At 40.7% G+C, this 19,507-nt stretch overlaps 1 protein-coding gene across 1 annotated transcript; it reads right to left on the bottom strand.

The window, feature by feature from the left end:
* Positions 1–3,150: 3,150 nt before the first annotated feature.
* TOB2 (transducer of ERBB2, 2) lies at positions 3,151–19,406 on the bottom strand. The gene is made up of 2 exons (XM_060777129.2): positions 18,989–19,406; positions 3,151–8,038 (listed from the first exon to the last, which is right to left on the bottom strand). The coding sequence occupies exon 2, from the start codon at positions 7,948–7,950 to the stop codon at positions 6,910–6,912; it is 1,041 nt and encodes a 346-aa protein (XP_060633112.1). The 5' UTR covers positions 7,951–8,038; positions 18,989–19,406; the 3' UTR covers positions 3,151–6,909.
* Between the last annotated feature and the right edge of the window lie 101 nt (positions 19,407–19,507).

Below are 19,507 nucleotides of genomic sequence, written 5' to 3'. Positions count from 1 at the left end.
GTTGTTAAAGTGCGGAGTATGGAACCCTTTGCAGACGGTCTGTCAATGCGACTTAAGCAATGTGCAGGTGTCACCCCAAAGGAGATTCATCAGAGAATGCAAGCTGTTTATGGTGATTGTGTTGATGTGATGGCAAGTAAGTTTAAAGATGTTGAGGTGGGAACATCTGACTTGCGTGACAAACAAAGAGTTGGACGTCCTGTGACAGCAACCACCAAGTTTCACAAGCAAAAGGTTGACAGATGGATTCAGGACGATCGTCGTATCACTCAGAAAAGTGAATAGTGGTAGTTAAAGAGCACATTCTAAGGATTATTTCTGTGTTTGATTTATTAAAATATTCCCATCCAAATCCAAGTAATGACGGTGGAGGCATTACTTTTCATTCAACCCTCGTATATCTGTAGAATGTCCAGGGAGGGAGAAATAACTCTTGTCTGTTTGAGACAAGTGTGAATGTTGCAATCAGCAACATTCGCTAGCATTGCACAGCCTTGCAGATTCAAAGCCTAGGTGCTTCCTGGGGTTTATATATCTATGGAATGTCCAGGGTGGGAGAAAGAACCCTTGTCTGTTGGAGTCAGGTGTGAATGTTTAAATTGGCCACCTTGATTAGCATTTAATGGCCTAGCGGTTTCGAGGTGTGGCTTCTTACTGCCAGGGGGAATTCTTTGTTGATTAGCTGTCCCCGATTGTTTCTTGGTTGGAGTTCCCCTGCTTTTGAGTCATTCTTTATTTACTATTATGATTTTTGAGGGTTTTTTAAAAAATACTGGTGTCCAGATTTTGTTCATTTCCATGGTTTCTTTTTTGAGTGTCGTTCTTTATTTACTGTTATGATTTTTGAGGGTTTTTTTTTAAAATATTAGTGTCCAGATTTTGTTCATTTTTGTGGTTTCTTCATGTTGAAATTTTCCACACGCTTGTGGATTTAAATGGCTTCTCTGTGTAGCCTGACATGGTAGCTGTTAGTGGTCCAGCATTTCTGTGTTCTCAAATAATATGCTGTGTCCAGGTTGGTTCATCAGGCAGTAAGAAGCCACACCTTGAAACTTCTAGACCATTAAATGCTAATCAAGGTAGCCAATTGAAACATTCACACCTGCTTCTAACAGACAAGAGTTCTTCCTCCCACCCTGGACATTTCATAGATATATAAACCCCATTTCCCTCGTTTCCAACAGACCTCACAACCTCTGAGGAGGCTTACCATTGATGCAGGCGAAACATCAGGAGAGAATGCTTCTGAAGCATGGCCATACAGCCTGAAAAAAATTACAACAACCTATGTAAAGTCTCTTAATTGAAAAAGGTAAACCAAATCACTGACTATTTAACTGAAAGGCCTCTGGGTTTTAAAGTATGGAGACAGCTGGCATTCAGGCCATGAGAAAAAGGCACAAAGTGTACGTACGGAGTCTCTGTGCTTGCAGTGCTTTAAATTTTAAACCCTCTTTTCCTCCTAAGCCATCCTTTTCCGTTTGTGGGTGGTAATGCCAGCTTCTGCTTCACTTTCCATTTGAATGATAATGTAAGTAATCCACCTAATAGTGTTTGCTGTTGCCCTACATTCTGAGCTTCTGACCTTATACACGTCACAGTATCCGCATCCCAAGCACGGCCACATCAGTCTTCTTTTCCGTCATGACCATTGGCCTCTTCCTTCACGGCTGACACATTGTGCCGATTCCTGCTGCCTTATGAGGCAACAGCAGGAAACAAGGCACACCAGCATTGCGTCTTGACAATGTGGCTTCCATCCAGGCAGTCTCTTCTCCAATGAGTCAGGCTCCGATCGAGGATTCCACTGTAACCTTCACACCTTGCCTTTGGAGAAACTATCCAAGGGTTTCTAGGGACATGTCAGGACATGTTATTACTTCTGCCAGGATACCAGAGCACTGTATGTTCTGGATAAGCTTAAGTGCATTAGTTGCAGAGCGGGGCTGAAGTTACTAGACTTGGATTCTCCAATCTGAAACTCACAATGCATCTCGACTTCTCCAGGAGCCATCTCCACAACCACTTTGTGGCTGATGTTCCTGGACTAGTTGGGCACTCAGGGCAAGTGTTGAGCAACTGTTGCCCTTCCACAAAACACACACTACTTAATTCTGGAGATTCAGGAGAATGGCAGCTTTTCTTTTTCCTGGCTCTCCAATTAGAGCCAAATGGCTCTCAGGCACTTTCTTGCTCCCTCAGCAATTAACTGGTTGTGGGTGGGCATCTTGGTGCCATCAAGCTGTGGTTGCATTGGAGGAAGCCTGTTGCCCAGGGGGCTAGTGCAACATTAATTTGTCTCACTGTGCAACATTAATTTGGCAAAGGAACCAGGGGAAGGGATGCTATGCCCCATTATCACTAACAGGGATCTGACCTCCGCCTCCTCTAAAGACAGAATACTATTTGTTTAATCTTTTGCCTCAAGAGGAACAGTTGGGAAAATATTTCGAAAGACTTGATTGCTAAACACTGTGTACAGGTAATAGTAAAAAGAGAGGGGGGCTGTCTTGACTCAACAGTTCAGCAATGTTAGCACTTATTCGTCACTATCAGGATTGAGTATTACTCCCAACGAAAGGCCATCGATTGTGCCTAAGCATTTGGTCAACAGAGCACTTGTTTTGCAGAACTATGTCCTTAAAGGGAGTCCCTGGTGGCGCAGCAGGTTAAACTGCTGTGCTGCTAAACTTGCTGACCAGAAAGTCAGTGGTTCAAATCCAGGGAGTGGGGTGAGCTCCCACTGTTAGCCCTAGCTTCTGCCAACCTAGCAGTTCGAAAACATGCAAATGTGGTTAGATCAATAGGTACCACTTCGACGGAAAGGTAACTGCACTCCATGCAGTCATGCCAACCACATGACCTTAGAGGTGTCTATGGACAACGCTGACTCTTCGGCTTAGAAATGGAGATGAGCACCCCCTCCCCCAAGTCAAACATGACTTCAGGGTAAACCTTTATTTTTTCTTTTATGTCCTGAAAGAGCCCTTCCAGAGATGATTATTATTTCCCAATTCATCCATCCTGTTTCTGGAAGAGAGGGAGAAGCTGTATGTTGCAGATGGCAGACCACAACAGTATATGCCAGAAGTCAATTGCCCACCCGTATACATATGGAACACCCTTGCACAAACAACGGGTACAAGAGACTATTATATATCATGCTTTTAATACAAACTTAAAAAAATCTGGAACAATAGAAACTGTACAGATTTGATCAACCTTTGTTGTTTTTAACTAAATCTCTAGACACACCAATGTCCTGTTCCAAAATATTGCACAACATTCTGAATACAAAACTCTGATTGTATTCCTCCTTCTCTAGAGAAAAAAGGGAAAAGAAAGAAAAGAACCCACCCCCCTCTGGATCCCGACTCAATGGCCCCTGCCTGTAAAACAAAAACAAAAAAAAATTAACCCCCAAAAAACCAAGAACAGCATGGACCTCTGCATTAAAAAACATACATAATTCTGTCCTTTTTGTGTTCATCCATCTCCTAAGATCACACACTGTTGATTCACTCTTCAAAAAGGGTCAGGAAGGAGGGAGTCGAGGGGAGAAAGGAGCTTTCACTGCTGCTTTTTTAAAATTTTCCTGAAAAAATATTTTTTTTCTCTCTCTCTCTCCTAAGAAAAAATCTTGAAAAGAAAAATTTCAATTCTTTTTTTTACGTTAGAAATATACATATATTATATATACCTCTTACATTTTACAAATGTAGCAAATTATTCAATATAAACGAACAAAAAAACTTAACACAAACCCATAAAAATAAAAGTTAAAAAAAATCTCTTTGTCTTCCTAAGAAACCAGGTAAATTAGTGCAGGTTTTAAAAATAAAATTGAAGCTGAACGTCTAACTCTTGAGACAACAAGACCAAAAAAGAGGCCGTGAGTTTCATTGTCGCCAGCACTGGAAATGCTTCTGAAGCACGGTACGTATTCCTTTAGGAAACAAGAGGTTGGTCCCTCCCCTTTTCCTCCTTGAGTGTGTAGACTCTCTTTCCAAAAAAAGAAATTAGCAGGATAAAGTGGTGAACATCACACATTGCAGGTGCTAGTGAGGTTTCCTCTCTCTCTTTAATGTACTAGGCTTCAGAGGGATACATAATCCCACATCAGCAGCTTTCTGCTGCAGGACTAAGTAACCAAAGAGATTTAACCAGGTGGATAGGAAGCCAGCAACTCTTCTTAGAGAGGGAGATATGGTTCAAATCCAGTGTTAGAGCTTGGCAGTCAGTCTACAGTACAATCCAAAGGGGGAAGCGGGTGGCAGTGGTAATGTTGCAGGGGGTGAGATAGGGAAGACAAACCACATACGCCTTTGCCGAACAGGTCCTACGTGTCTTGTGAGGGTTTTCTACTTTTAGCCCCATCAAATTCACCCAACACGTCATTGCCCAACTGTGTCTTCTCTCCTCATCTACAGAGTATAGGCAGAGTGCTGAGACCCTTTTAGTGTCCTTTTTCCTTAGACCAGCAAAGAGGAGGGAAGGGCAAACAAACAAAAGGCTCAGCTTGGGGGGCGGCACACTGAGAAGATTTCCTGCACATCCGTCGCATGATGTGGCCTTTGCAGGAGATCGTCTTCATATGCTACACCCCAATGTTTAGTGCATCAACGATAGGTATCCTTCACAGGAGGGCAAATGGCTATGGCAGTTAAGGCTCATATACAATCCTGCAGGAATCCTCAGTTTCGCTTTGGGGGCAGGTGTGGGACCTTGGAAGCCTCCTGTCAAGTTACTGGAGGGATCAAGAAGAGCAGGTTGCAGCTTCCCTGCCCAAGATGACCCTTATCAAAGAAGGGGAAGTGACAAGGCTTGACATATTTCAACCACTCCCCATTGTCGAGAACACAAAATGGGAACGGGGTAGACAGTATACAACTCACAACGCTCCTTCCTATCTGTCTTCACTGCCTCATACTGTAACTTCTCAGAACACAGGTGGAGCGCTTCTTCGAGCGGGGATGCTACGCGCATACCAAGTGTTGTTTTCTACTGCCAAATTTGCTGTCATCAGAATCGACATAACCACAAAAAGCACCACCTTCTCATGTAGTTTGGAACAGCGACCCTGCTGGGAATCAAAATGTACACTCCCCCACTTCCTGTTTCCTAGCAAAATTGTTGGGATCTCTACAGTGTGATAAAGCAGGGCAGAAAAAGGGTGCTTTAAATGCTTGTGCCACTCACTATGATGGCAACAATTTTGGCAGTGGCAGAAAATTTGGTGGGGTGCCCCCCCCCCCCCCCAAAAAAAAAGCAGGGCTGAGCACTACATATAGCTCTCAGGATCCTTGCAATCTGTCCTCTGCCCTAAAGAACTGCAACCCTTTATTACCGCAACTAGGTAGTTCTTGGCATTTAGCAATCATCTCACAAGGCATAGATGGGGAAGTGTCTGCTGCCAAAGGCAGATTTTGTCAACTCATCTGCAAAACAGTCAACTTGAAGGCCACTACTATCCTGTTTCCCAGGCTGTACTCTCTTGCTGAAAAGGGGGGATGCAAGGAATACCACCAGGTTTCCTAACTAATCAGCAATAGAGACCTACATTCATCAGAGAACTCTGTCTTCCGTCCATCACTTAAGTCACTTGGAAATTCTACAGAAAGCCCCTTAATCCCCCCATGCAAAGTCCTGAAATGGAAGAAGTCCGTGCTGGACGAAATACATAGCTTGCTGCTGTATACCAGAATACTTGCTTCCTTTCAAATGAAAAGTCATAAGGTTTTTGGTCAATTGTCCTAAGACACACAAAATTCAAAGTGCAAACCCTCATGCCATCCATCCAGAAAGCAACCTGCACTCTAACTCCCGCTTCCCAGCCAAAAATAGTGCTATACAATATTCAAAAGGAGGGGAGTTATCATTTCCATGAGAATTAGTAACCACTCAGCTATCACTAGACAAGTTCAGAACCTCATCAAACCAAGGCATTTGGTCCAGAGGAAGATCAAAGGGGGCTGCTCAGGCACAAAAACAGCAGGAAGCCAACATTCACTCCTACCCTTGAGGAGAGTACAAGGAACACGGATCAATTCTTCTTACAAGTCAGAAATGTTTGCATCTAGAGATCTATTTATACACAACAGCATTAGCAAGTGACATTAGGTCTGAGCTTCTCGAAGGGTTTACCTTGCCCTGGACACTTAAGAGGTTAGAGAAGAGGAGCAGATGGGGCACAGAAGAGGAAATACGAGGCAAAGAACTGTTCCAGAGGCTACGGAGTTGTTCCCTGGAGTGAGAAGGGCTTTCGGGGAAGTAGCATTTTAACTGTTAAGACCCTGCCATTACCAGTTCACACAGGCAAAAAAGAAACTGAGAACTTTGTTCTATTCCTGTTCTGCAAACAGGAGTATGAAATCTGACAGCTATAAGTAATAACTTCTTTTTCCCACCATCTGTGCCATTCATCATCTATGACAGAAACTGATTCCAAGACTTCTCCTCACCTCTGAAGTGCTAGAGACTTCACACATTCAGAAGCCATCTAAATCCGTCTCTCTCCCCACCCTGAGCCATTCCAAAATGGGGGAAATAATCACAACATCTGGTCTTGAGAGACACAACAGTACCTTCAAGAAGGCCACCCTTACAGTGAGTATATTGGAGAACTAGTTCCATGAAGCAGCATGGGAAAACTTAAGGTGGTGCTGATTCCCACCACTGCTGAACCAAGAAGATAACTTCTGCCATTAAATGCATAACAGTGGTAGAAAAGAGCACACGATATGAGCTTTAAAAGAAAAAAAAATCAGTGCTTCAGTAGCGCTCCCTGGCATGACGCAACGAATCAGGATTTGTCTCTTTCCAAGAAGCTATATTTATAAGATATCAAATATTTCTAATTATTTTTTCTCTTTTTTTGGAAGTTATTTCCTCAGAATACTCTCAAGGTGGTCAGTTGGCCAAAACCACTGGCTGGAACGACTGGCTGGGATACTGCATGGCGTTCAGATTGTAGCTGAGTCCTTCCACGAAGGGTGTCTTCTCCAGAAAGAGGCTGTTAGTGCTTCCACCAAAGACCTGAGCCATATCAAAGCTGCTGCTGCTGCCACCGCTGGCACTGAACTGGGATGCTGGAGGTAGGCCGCCCGCCTGGTTCTCAGTGGCTACACCATCAAAGAAGAGGCTGCTGGCCCCAGGCGATCCGCCGTTGTAAACGAACTCCTTGGCATTGGGGGAGAGCTGAGACTGCGGGGCCGGACTGCCCCCGATGAAGTTCAGAGAATGCATAGACAGGGAGAGGCCTTTGTGCTTCAGCAGGCCGTTGGTGGGGGACCGGGCGAGGCGTTGCTGCTGCTGCTGTTGCTGCTGCGGTGGGACCCCTGCGCCACCGGTGCTTGCTCCGGCTCCTCCACCTTTCTTCATTTTAGTTGAGCCAAACTTGGTGGCAGCAAAAGTGGCAGTAGTGAAGGTAATGGGCTGTGCGGAGCGGGGAATAAATGTAGGGCTGGGTGACTGGCCAAAAGACGGGGATGGAGAGTTGGACAAGGAGTTGTCCTGGCTTCCAATGGGGACAAACACCTGAGCGTCAGGATTGAAACTGCTCTTGATCTCCTTGTCTAGCTCAGCTGCACTGCAGCCCTCGCTGTCATCTAGGTAAAGGACTTTGACAGACCCTTTCTCACCAATCTGGTAGGAGACCTCAAAGGGGTCGATCCAGACGCTCAGTTCTTCGGGGACATTGGCCCGCACATCCTCGACTGCCAGTCCACTCCGCTTGGCTGCCATCTCCACAACTGGGTCGACGGTCTCCCCAATGTGAACACAGCGGTATCCGGAACCCTTCAGGGGTTTCTCTGGGTACCAATGGCCTTCATATTTCTTCTTTAGCAGCCGCTCTAGCTCTTCCCCAAACAGATCGGCCCGCCTCCGTGGAAGCTTGTTGTACAGGTATGAGATGATGAAGTTCAGAGCAACTTTGATCTCCAGATGCATACTCCCTTCACAGCAAACAAGTTAGGGCAGTATCTTAAAAATAGACAAGACACACAAACATAGACGGATTTTGGCTTCAAAAAAAATTCTGGAAAAGACAAGAGAAAATGAAGACAAGAAGTAAATATGAGATGTTCAGTACTATGGTAGCACAATTATATATATATATTCTTTACACTTTTAATCGTATTATTTACAGGTGATTTCATCTGGTGGATATATACACAAAGTTATCCTGAATACTGATGTTAGCAATTAGATAAACATATATAAAGCATAAATTTACAATTCTGATAGCTGCACTCTATCCTTTTATACATTCTATTTAATCAACTCTCCGTTATCACTCCAGGATAACTAGTATAGACTAGAAAACTCTCCTTTACTATTTGCTTTATTTTATATGATGTTCTGCATTTATATTGTTAACTTTCCAAAATAAAACAGAAATATAAAAAGGGGTTATTTTATTTGTCAAAACCTGTTAAGATCCAATGCTTTTTTTTTTTAAAAAAAAATTCAAATACAATAAAAATGGTATCCAATTGTTCTGGACCTTTCGTCTTGTAATATACAAGACAGATTATCCACCTCTATCAACTGACTCAATTTTAATCATCCACTGAAGGGATCTTTTCTAATTCTCCCTTTTTTCTTTTTGCATAAATTATGTGAGTAGCTATTACTGCATTTTGGAGGAAAAAACGGTATCTTTTTTCTATACTGCCACTGACTACAATTTTTATATTTTGAGATATTTGAAATATTGGCCAGAATAGTTATACGATTATACAACAGTTATACAATAGAGCCTCGCTTATCCAGCCTTTGCTTATCCAACATTCTGTATTATCCAATGCAGTACACCTCCCACCCAGATCCACGGTTGTTTCAATATACTGCAAGGTTTTGGTGTTAAATTGGTAAATACAGTAATTACTATAGAACATTACCATGTATTGAACTGCTTTTTCTGTCGATTTGTTGTAAAACATTATGTTTTGGTGCTTAATTTGTAAAATCATAATGCAATTTGGCATGTAAGAAAGAGGCTTTTCCTTTCACTTATCCACTGTTCTGCCAGCCTGGTATGTTGGATAAGCGAGACTCTACTGTACTATTACCATTTACTTAATGGCATATAATTAAAATGGGATCGTTATGATGAACAAAGACAATTTATTTTATGAACCTGTTTCTAACACACACTGAAGAATTCTATTTTTTATATTTAAACAGAGCTTTGATTACTACTTTTGTTTATAAAAAGTAAATTGCTTTCCATAGGCTTAAAACCTAGACAGAAAGAAGAACTTTTCTCATTACAATTAGCGACATCAGTACTCTTGTGTGTCCTGGTCTGGTTTCAAAACTGAGGTGAAAAGAAGATCCCAATGCACCAGAAATCACGTCTTCATTATTAACTTCCATACCTAGCAATGTTGAAATGTTTATATTCAAGAATACTTCCTTACTTTCTGACAGGTAAACATATTATTAACATGGCATCATCAAATGACTATCTCAAAAAGATTATTTAGCAAGGAAGAGCCCAACAACTCTTTTGTCAAACAAATCTTATCAGAAATACTTTCTTTACGATGAACTTTAATCCATTATATTTAATCCTGCCTTTGGTGTAACAAAGGACAAGTCTTGACTTGTCCTCTGGTAACGCCAAAGGGCAGTACTAGAGGTGCTATCATCTCCTCTTAAGGCTAAACATATTCATTTCATACTGGCTCATAGACATTGTTTTCCATATGATGGACCATGTTTGCTGCCTTACTCTGCCCCAATTTCAAGTTGCTTGCATTTTTCTTAAGGTTCAGTACCCAGAACCACACAAAAATGTTTCCTATGAGGTTTGACTATAGAACTGTGATTTAGAAACTGAAGTTATATTGTACCAATATAAAATGACTTTACATTTGGATTGTGAATTAGTGTGTGTTTTTCTTTTTCTTTTTGCAGGTAGTATATCAACTTATCAACAGCAATTACATTCTTTTTTTCAGATATACTAATGGCAGGAAAAGCATCCTTCTCCCTATAATTGCACATCTTTGTATTAAATGCAGAATGATGAAATTCATTTCTACAATATTAGAGCAATGTCAGTTTTAATAATGTGACATTGACTACTGTTTTCTGTTTTACAGAAACAACAAATATCTGTGTGTTACAACCATGGCTTACTATTTCCTCGGTGAATGCATTGATGACAGTAGAGATGTAAACCAGTAATTCTCAGTCACAGCAAGAGCTGACCAACTAAATCAATGGGAACTTGTTAAAACGAGATTTATTTAAACTCTACTGAATCAGTTGGTCTATTCTAGTTGGTATTCACAAATGTATTCTGACTTAAGTGGCTACAGCTTGGAGCTGATGGCCTATAGTAATCAAGTCTTATGTTAATTCAGGAAAAGTATCTTCCTCCCTATAATTGCACATTTTTGTATTACTCAATGGATCAATATTTTTCAAGTGAAACTAGCACTGTAAGAATCTGTTTAGTATTTCAAGTAGTGATTGACTCCACTGTCATAACACCATCCATCTCCAAAGTCCAAATGATAAATGAATTTAAAAAACATCATAGCTATGTCTTCTTGGGGCAGTTGCAGAGGAACAGGAACAGGAAATAATGTTCATACAAAATCTCAAGCCAGACCTATCAAGCAAGAAGTGCATTCCGGTACGTTATGGCAACCAACAGTATACAGTATGACCTCCATATCCACAAGGGACACACTGTGCAAATGCGAAATTGAGGATGGTAGCAAACTCTACAGACCTATCGGAAACATAGCACAGAATCTTGCTGGACCTAGAAAATGCACAGAAAGAACATCTATCTAGCATTTGTAGATCCTCTAGCAGGACTTCATGGCCAACTTCTAGCCATGAGAATCATGCTGGAGGGCTTAATCAATGCATATTCTTTTGAATGTAAGTGAAGCCATGGATACCAGTCCTGCGGATACAATGGCAGTACATACTCAACAAGTGCTATGACCTACAGGCAGAGTTTTTTAACCATCGAAGTTCTCCCTTATTCAAGATCAGGCTACAAATATTCCAATTTTGATGGTGGGAAGTAGGCTGGAGGTGTCTGGGAGGTCAATGTGTCCCATAAAAATTGGATGAGAACTTGAAGCATATTTAGAATTAAAGTTGTGTGCATCATCTTCTTCAACCAAAATGTAGAACATCTGGTTTTAATTGACAGCTTAGTCAGAAGCGGGCTACTCTTCGGCTCACTTAGGATTGTTTACAACACAAAAACAACACACTCAGAAATACTAACCGCACAAGATTAAAGGATGTGTTTTACAGGTTCTAAGTCTGATTCTAGCTTCTTGTGTAGTATTTGGCTCTAAGAAGAATGTCTCACTTCCCCAGAAAAATGGGGAGAGAACCGGTTCCCTTGAAATGCCATTTACAGTGTGAGGAATAAAAAGGAAAGGTGACACATTAGGTTTAGCTTTGCACACCTGAATATCTGTGACACTTTATTTCCCTTTAATTTTTGAAACTTAATCAACATAGTAGTATTTGGAATCAGATTAAGCTTCTCTGTTGTTGAGAAACTTAGAATTCATCAAGCTAGTTGGTCTTCCTCTCAGTAGACATCATCATATGTAGTGGAAACAAAATATCATATATACCCAAGTATAAGCCAACCCGAATATAAGCCGAAGTACCTAATTTTACCACAAAAAACCCCGGGAAGATGTATTGACTCAAGTATAAGCCAAGGGTGGGAAATGAAGCAGCTACTGGTAAATTTCAAAACAAAAGTAGATACCAATAAAATTACATTGAGGAATCAGTAGGTTATATGTTTATGAGTATTTACATAAAACTATAATTTAAGATAAGACTGTCCAACTCTGATTAAATCATTATTCTAATCTTCAATGTAAATGTGCTTACGTATCTTTTCAATAATAATAAAGAGAGTAAAACAATAAATGTAATATTAGAGTAAATAATATAATAATTAGTAAAATAATAAATGTAATAATAATAGAGTAAAATAATATATGTAATAACAACAACAACAACAGAGTAACATAATAAATAACCTTGACTCGAATATAAGCCAAGGGGGACCGCCTAAAAAAGAACCAAAAAACTCGGCTTATACTTGAGTATATACAGTACACATTAAAATATGGTGTTTGCTACCATAAAATTCACCAACGACTATCCATTTAAGATAGTAGCAAATGTATGAAAAATAAGCATCTTAATGAATATTGATCAGGTACTACCTCTAGGAACCAAGATGGCATGCTGTTGTAAATCAAGTTAAGGCTTCCCGTCTGCATTTTATTGGCCACTGTGGGCAATAAAAAGCTGGACAATATGGGACTTTGGCCTGATGTAGTAGGGTTTATGTATTCCCAAACACATTATAAAATGAAAACCGAACCCTACATTAAGCTATAGATGAGGATGCAGCCACAGGATTCTGCTTAATTTATCTGTCATCAACATGGCATGCTGTAATACAGGAAACCTCCAGATAACTCCCTTTAAACACAGTCTATTATGTTGATGACCATGGAGTGACTGCTGACAATGCAGCCCAAGACCTCAAAGCTTGTATTTCAAGAGTTACTGGACTGTGAGAAGTTTTTATCACAACTCTTTGAATACACTTCTTAAAGTAAAAATGGAAATTACCACTGGAGAAATCTTAGCAGTTTTTTTTAAAGGTTAACTAGAGGTTAGATTAACTTGTTTTCAGGTTAGAAACTCCTTACGATGGCAGTTTCTAATGGATTTCAAACTAAAGAACCAACTATTAAAATGTATTCTTGACTTTGAAAGATGCTTAACTCGTGTGGGAAGATTAACCCACATCTCCCCAGAAAAGCTTACTACTCTATATGCTCCATAAACTGCACCTTTCAGTAAGTTAAGTTAGGATGAGAATGTGCCAAGTTTAGCAGAATAAAAGGTATGCATAATAATAAATGTGGTATTTTATGGCATCTGTTATAGGGATACAGAGCCTGATATCTCTGTATCAGGAAATCTCTGCATAAAGGTACATATTGTGATATGTGAGACATGGTCCAAATGGACCAGGAGTGCACAGCTGAATGTACATTCATTTCTATGTTCAACAGCATCACATGCACAACTCCGCTTCTACAAAGTTGAGCCACTTGCAGATGTTCCACATCAAACAAAAATGCCCAACCACTTCTATAGGGGAAATTACACAAGTGTGAAGCAACAGTAGGATTCTGAGGAAAGCATGATAGATAAAATGTTTCAGATCATAAACTCATAACTATTTCAGAACTAATTACTGAGCAATTGCCATTTCTGAGGATTATGTGTAAGCTAAAGCCATATCAAATGAAAGAGGGACTTTTTCTAAATGAAGCTTATAGTCAAATGCTGGTCCCAACGAGACCAGACCCACTGAATCACTAAAACTGTGCAAATGTTGAATTAATAATAAGCTGTTCACTGAATCGGTCTAATTTGGTGACTACCATTTGGGTTTTGGCCTAAATTATCACAAACTGAAGAATGAAGAACCATTTTGGAGAGGGTTTTCCCCCCTAGAGCAGTATAAAAGGTTTATAGGTTTTCAGTCCCTGAGATCTTGGCAGCTGGAGAAAAGAAAGATACATTCAGAATAGCTTGTGTGTTTATTTAGCCCTCAGTTCCTTTCCAATAAAATTGGAGCAAAGTATGAATCACAGAAACATAGAATCCTTGAGTTAGAAGAGACCTCGTGGGCCATCAGGTCCAACCCCCTGCCAAGAAGCAAGAAAATCGCATTCAAAGTACCCCTGACAGATGGCCATTCAGCCTATGTTTAAAAGCCTCCAAAGAAGGAGCCTCCATCACATTCCAGAGCAGAGAGTTCCACTGCTGAAAAGCTCTTACAGCCAGGAAGTTCTTCCTTGTGTTCAGGTGGAATCTCCTTTCTTGTAGTTTGAAGCCATTGTTCCGCGTCCTAGTCTCCAGGGCAGCAGAAAACAAGCTTGCTCCCTCCTCCCTATAACCTCCCCTCACAAATTTATGTATGGCCACTTTTGATGCTTTTTACATGAGCAATCTTGATGTTTCTTATCAGGCTAAGAACACAAAAACTACAGATATCTAGACTTCTAATAGTTAAAGAAATCACAGTGCTGATAATGTCTATTATAAATTTGAAATCATGGGGCATAATACGAAATAAGATTTCACGACATTCACTAATGATTGAGAATTAGAATGATTTCTGGCATCAAGCTATTTCACAGAGACAATATTGAGAAGCTCAAATTCTTTTGTATGCTGAAACTGTAATTGATCTGGCCAAAGTGGAAGAAATACTTCCAAGTATCTTTATAATCTGGAAATCAGGCAATGACCTTGATAGCTGCATTAGTAGAGTATTTAAAAATAAACAAACGCCTCTAAAAACCACAGCGTTGGAGAGAAGGGAGTCTTGTTGTTCAGTGTTACAAGGGAATAGCAATAATTTCTTCCAACGAATTACTTCAAAGGAATGCCAGTTCTCTCTGTTTGTTCTCTGGGGGTGCATTTACACTGTAGAATCAATACACTGTGACACCACTTTAACTGCCATGGCTCAATGCTATGAAATCTTGGGAATTGTGCAACACCAGCCCTCTTTGGCAAAGAAGGCAATAGACCCTGTAAAACTACAAACCCCTGGATCCCATAGTATTGAAACATGTCAGTTAAAGCAGTGTCAAACTGCATTAATTTGACAATGTAGATGCACCCTGGGTCGCAATTACACAAAACAGTTGCCTGCGGTTCAATTTATGTAAGCTTTCCAGAAGAGTGATGTGAACCTTTGCCTTAAATGCAGCTGTAATACAAAGCAGGTAGGAGGGAGTGGAGGAGACACATTCTGGAATCAAGATTGCACAACCCACTGCTTCTCCGCCCCAAACCTTTGGCGTTCATGGGCATTACTTGCTCAGGGCAACTTCCTGGCAGGCCTACCTCCTCCTGCATGCAGAACAGGAGAAGTGATTGCTTTCAAAGTGACCCCCCCCCCAATTCATAATGATGTCTCTGTAACGATCTCGGACAATGCTTTGGTCAGACCTCACCTGGAATAACACTGTGTCCAGTTCCAGCCCTCACAATTCAGTAAGGATATTGACAAGCTGGAATGTGCCCAGAGAAGGGCGATCAGAATGATCAAAGGTCTGGAAGCCAAGCCTTATGAGAGAGTTTAACGTTTAACTTGGAGAAGAGAAGGCTGAGAGAGGACACGAAAGCCATGTAGAAATATGTAGACTTTGAAAAGAAAGTCACATTGAGGAGGGGGTAAGCTTGTTTCGGCTGTTCTAGAGACATCGGGCAATGGACTCAAATGGTAGGAAAAGAGATTCTACCTAAACATTAAGGAAAACTTCCTGACTGTAAGAGCAGTTCAGCAGTTAAATATGCTGCCAGAGAAACAGTGGACTCTCCTCTGGAGGTTTATAAACTAGACTAGAAGGCCATCTGTCAGGAGTGCTTTGACTGTGTTTCCCTACAAGGCAGGGGTTGGACTAGATGGACTCTATGATATCTCCAGGACTATTTTTTCTGCCTCCTCCACCCTCCCACCCTGGAGCTCCATCACACTGCCAGCCCAGGCGCTCTTGCAAAAGGCAGCTTTTCTGGGCGAGTGACCTACTTTGCCTTTTAACTACCCTTCTCAATATGCTTTGCGCCAAACCTGGCCCAGACAACAAGCGCCTGGCCGGTGACGCTCAGAACAAAAATTTCCACGGCGCATGCGCTCTCTTGCTCAACACCCCCTCTCTCCTTCATTTTGCATGGTTGGTTATCACTAAAATAACTCCATTTCTCCCTTCCCTCTCTCTCTCTCCAGCTTGTGGAGAGGGAAGGGAATGGGATTAAAGGGAGGAAACCGTCAACTGAAGTTTAACATGAATATTTACAAACCCTTCTGGGTAGTACATTTTTGCCTTGGAAGCAATTCTCCCCCTCTTGCATAGAAACCTATTGCCTCCCCCCCCCCCCCCACTCATATTTTGTTGCTGGTTGGACAAAAACAGAAGAGTAATAAAAAGATAAAAATATGTCTAACCATAAGCAAGACCTAAGGAGCCAGCCTAGAGCTGCAGCCCTATAAAACAGGTGTCAGGGTTAAGCTCTTCAACCTGGAAAAGGCCTCAGAAAGCAACTCAAACTTTAAGAGGGAGACATTTCTTAAGACCCATAAAAAAGAGGTGAAAAGAAAGACCCCCCCCCCATTTTCCTCAATAGAGGCCTAGAAGGGGTAGGTGGAAGACCCAAGGGAGCAAAATAGAGAATATGTCCCAGTGAAGGTTATTCAGGCCTGACCTTTAAGGGCACCTGCAAGAAGCCCAACCCAGCGATTCAAGCTTGGTTTAAAGAGCCAAACAGCCAAGGCCGGCCTCCTTCCAACACCCCACCAACTCCATATCCTTTCAGTCTATGCCCAGAAGGCCTTTGCCCACCATCCCTCCGTAGGCCACAGGATCCTTATTGTATTTATCCCGTCGAAGCCTTAGGTTAGGGCCCAAAACCTTTACCACATCCTCAAACTCCAGTCTGGGGTTCTCTAGGCCACATTTACCATCTACATGAACTGTATATAATAAAGGCAGCTTCTGATATCTACATTAGAGAATCAATGCAATTTGGTACCACTTTATTTTCTCTCTCTATCTGCTGAAGCTTTAAGAGGCAACAAAATCTTCTCACATCTGCCGAGGATAAATAAAATACATATATTTTAAGCAAAATAACCCTTCCTTCCTTAATTGCACAGACGTATTGGAAGCTGCAATGTTAACGCCTCCTGGCATAGTCTGGGGTGAATTAATCTGGATCCAATGATAACTATCACCGAGGAATGCTGATGGTCTATCCACACTGTAGAATTAATGTAGGCTGACGCCACTTTAAACTGCTATGGCTCAATGCTATGGAATCCTGAGAATTGTAAGTTTACAAGGTTTCTCCCCTTCTCTGTCAAAGATGGCTGGTACCTCACCAAACTACAAACCCTGGGATTGCATAGTATTGAGCCATGGCAGATAAAGTGCCGTTAAACCGCATTAATTCTACTGTGTAGATGCAGCCTTAAGTGTAGTGGTTATTCAATCACTAAGGGGGCAGAACAAGTCTGCCCCACTTGAAGCATGGCAGGTGTCATTTCTTTCAGTCCACATTATTATTATTATTAGTGGTATTGTTGTTATTATTATTACTGTGTTTTAAAGGTAACATAAGAAACCCCAACAAGGCTCTCATTGGGCTCGATTGCAAGGCCGAAGAAAGAAAGTTCCAGCACAGGGGAGGGATGGCACCATCTTTTTCTGACAAAGCTGAGCTACTGAACCAGATTAAACTACAAGAAACAAAGCAAACTCCCTTCCTTATTTCTCCTGTCATCCAAAGATTTTTTTTTATTTCCTTCATTCCAACTACCCATCTGTCGTATTTTTTTTTTTTAGACTTCTAAGGAAAACTAAAGATACTAGATAGGACCCCCATGTTCTTCTCCCCCCCTAACCAAACACAATACTGCGAGAGGAACAGGCAAAATAGGTAAGTAAATAAAAGATAGCTATATAGATAGACAAAATAGATAAATAAACTTGTTAGAGCAATATAGAAGAGGAAGAGGCAAGATCGATAAGTAAATAAAAGATAGCTATATAGATAGATAAAATAGATAAATAAACTCAGAGCTATATAGACGAGGAAGAGGCAAGATAGATAAGTAAACAAGATAGCTATATAGATGGATAAAATAGATAAATAAACTCGTTAGAGGTATACAGAAGAGGAAGAGGCAAGATAGGTGAGTAAAATAAAAGATAACTATACAGATAGATAAATAAACTCGTTAGAGCTATATAGAAGAGGAAAAGACATGATTGATAAGTAAATAAAAATAGTTATATAGATAAAATAGATAAATAAATTCGTTAGAGCTATATAGAAGAGGAAGAGGAAAGATAAGTAAATAAGATAGCTATTATAGATAGATAAAATAGATAAATGAACTCGTTAGAGCTATACAGAAGAGGCAAGATGGATAAGTAAATAAAAATAGCTATATAGACAAAATAGATATATAGAGCTATATAGAAGAGGAAGAGGAAAGATAGATACGTAATATAGATAAAATAGATAAATAAACTTGTTAGACCTATATAGAAGAGGAAGAGGCAGGATAGATAAGTAAATAAAGGACAGCTATATAAATAAACTTGTTAGAGCTATATAGAAGAGGCAAGACATAAATAAAAGATAGCTATATAGATAAATTCATTAGAGCTATATAGAAGAGGATAAGGCAAAATAGATAAGTAAATAAAAGATAGTTATATAGATAGATAACACAGATAAATAAACACACTAGAGCTATATAGAAGAGAAAAAGGCAAGACAGATAACCAAATAAAAGATAGCTATTTAGATAGATAAAATAGATACAGATAAGATTGATTGATAGATTCCAGACAAAAGGCCCCCCAAGGCTCAGTTTTACAGTCAATTATTTGGTTATTTAGGTTTTGTTGAGCCCTCTGGGCGACTCCAGTAAAAATGAGCAGAAACAAAATGGTGAACTGAATATATTTTCCAATCCTTCCATTCGAATGACTTTCAACCTCCTTCCACCTTGAAATTAAAAAAGACAAACAGAGGGGAAACAACAAAAAAAGTGTTGTTGTTTTTCTTAAGAGAAGAAGAGCCATTTTGGAGAACTGGGATTCTCCTTCAGAGATCAATCCAAACATTTTGAGAGGAAGCCAGACAGGAAAAAAGGAGGAAATGGAAGAACAGAGCACAGGAATTCCTTCTGAGAACCTGAGAATCAGAACTGGAAGCTTGAAAAGGCACTGGTTTTAATCCAGGAAGAGCAACAAAAAGATGAATAGGATGTAGATTGGGGAAAAATAAACAGCATTTCAATCACAAAATTGAAATATTGTGACTATTGACAGTCCTGCTTTTGCCCCACCCCTCCATAAGAGCCATCACTTACTTCACAGCACCAGGTGAGATGGTTTTTTGGTGGCTTCTTTCTCTTTCCAGATTGTTTCTTGGGAGTTTTCTCTTTTTTCACAAAGTGCTGATGCGAAGATGGTAGACGTTAGTTGTTGTTGTTTTTTTTTAAGTTTTGTTTTGTTTGTGTGATTTTAATAGGTTGCTGGTATAGGTCACTTAATCCCCCACTCCTAGAGGCCAAATCCAAAGTGGGGTGAGATGATGATGGTGCTGTTTGTTGTTGTTGTCTGGGGGCGCCCCCTTTTCTTTCTCCCTCCCTCCCTTCCTTCCTTCCTCCCTTCCTTCCTTCCCTCCCTCCGCAGGGAACCTGAAGCCACCCGCTCCCGGCCCAAAGTGAGCAAAGTCAATGAAAAGTTTCACCCTTAGCAACCCTGCGCAAGGATACCGCCTTCCACACCCAGGGTGACGCGGCCTGCAAAGGACAAGGAAGGGGATGAGAGAGAGGCAGCCGGCCGGATCTACTTTCTCCCAAGCTTCATTTTAACCCTTGCACTAC

The sequence above is a fragment of the Anolis sagrei genome, chromosome 5 (genome assembly GCF_037176765.1).
Source record: "Anolis sagrei isolate rAnoSag1 chromosome 5, rAnoSag1.mat, whole genome shotgun sequence".
Taxonomy (NCBI): Eukaryota; Metazoa; Chordata; class Lepidosauria; order Squamata; family Dactyloidae; genus Anolis; species Anolis sagrei.
This window is presented reverse-complemented; position numbering and strand designations above follow the sequence as displayed.

What these genes read in the sequence shown, in the direction of transcription:
- TOB2 (XM_060777129.2), bottom strand. Translation starts at nt 7,950, where the DNA reads ATGCATCTGGAGATCAAAGTTGCTCTGAACTTCATCATCTCATACCTG.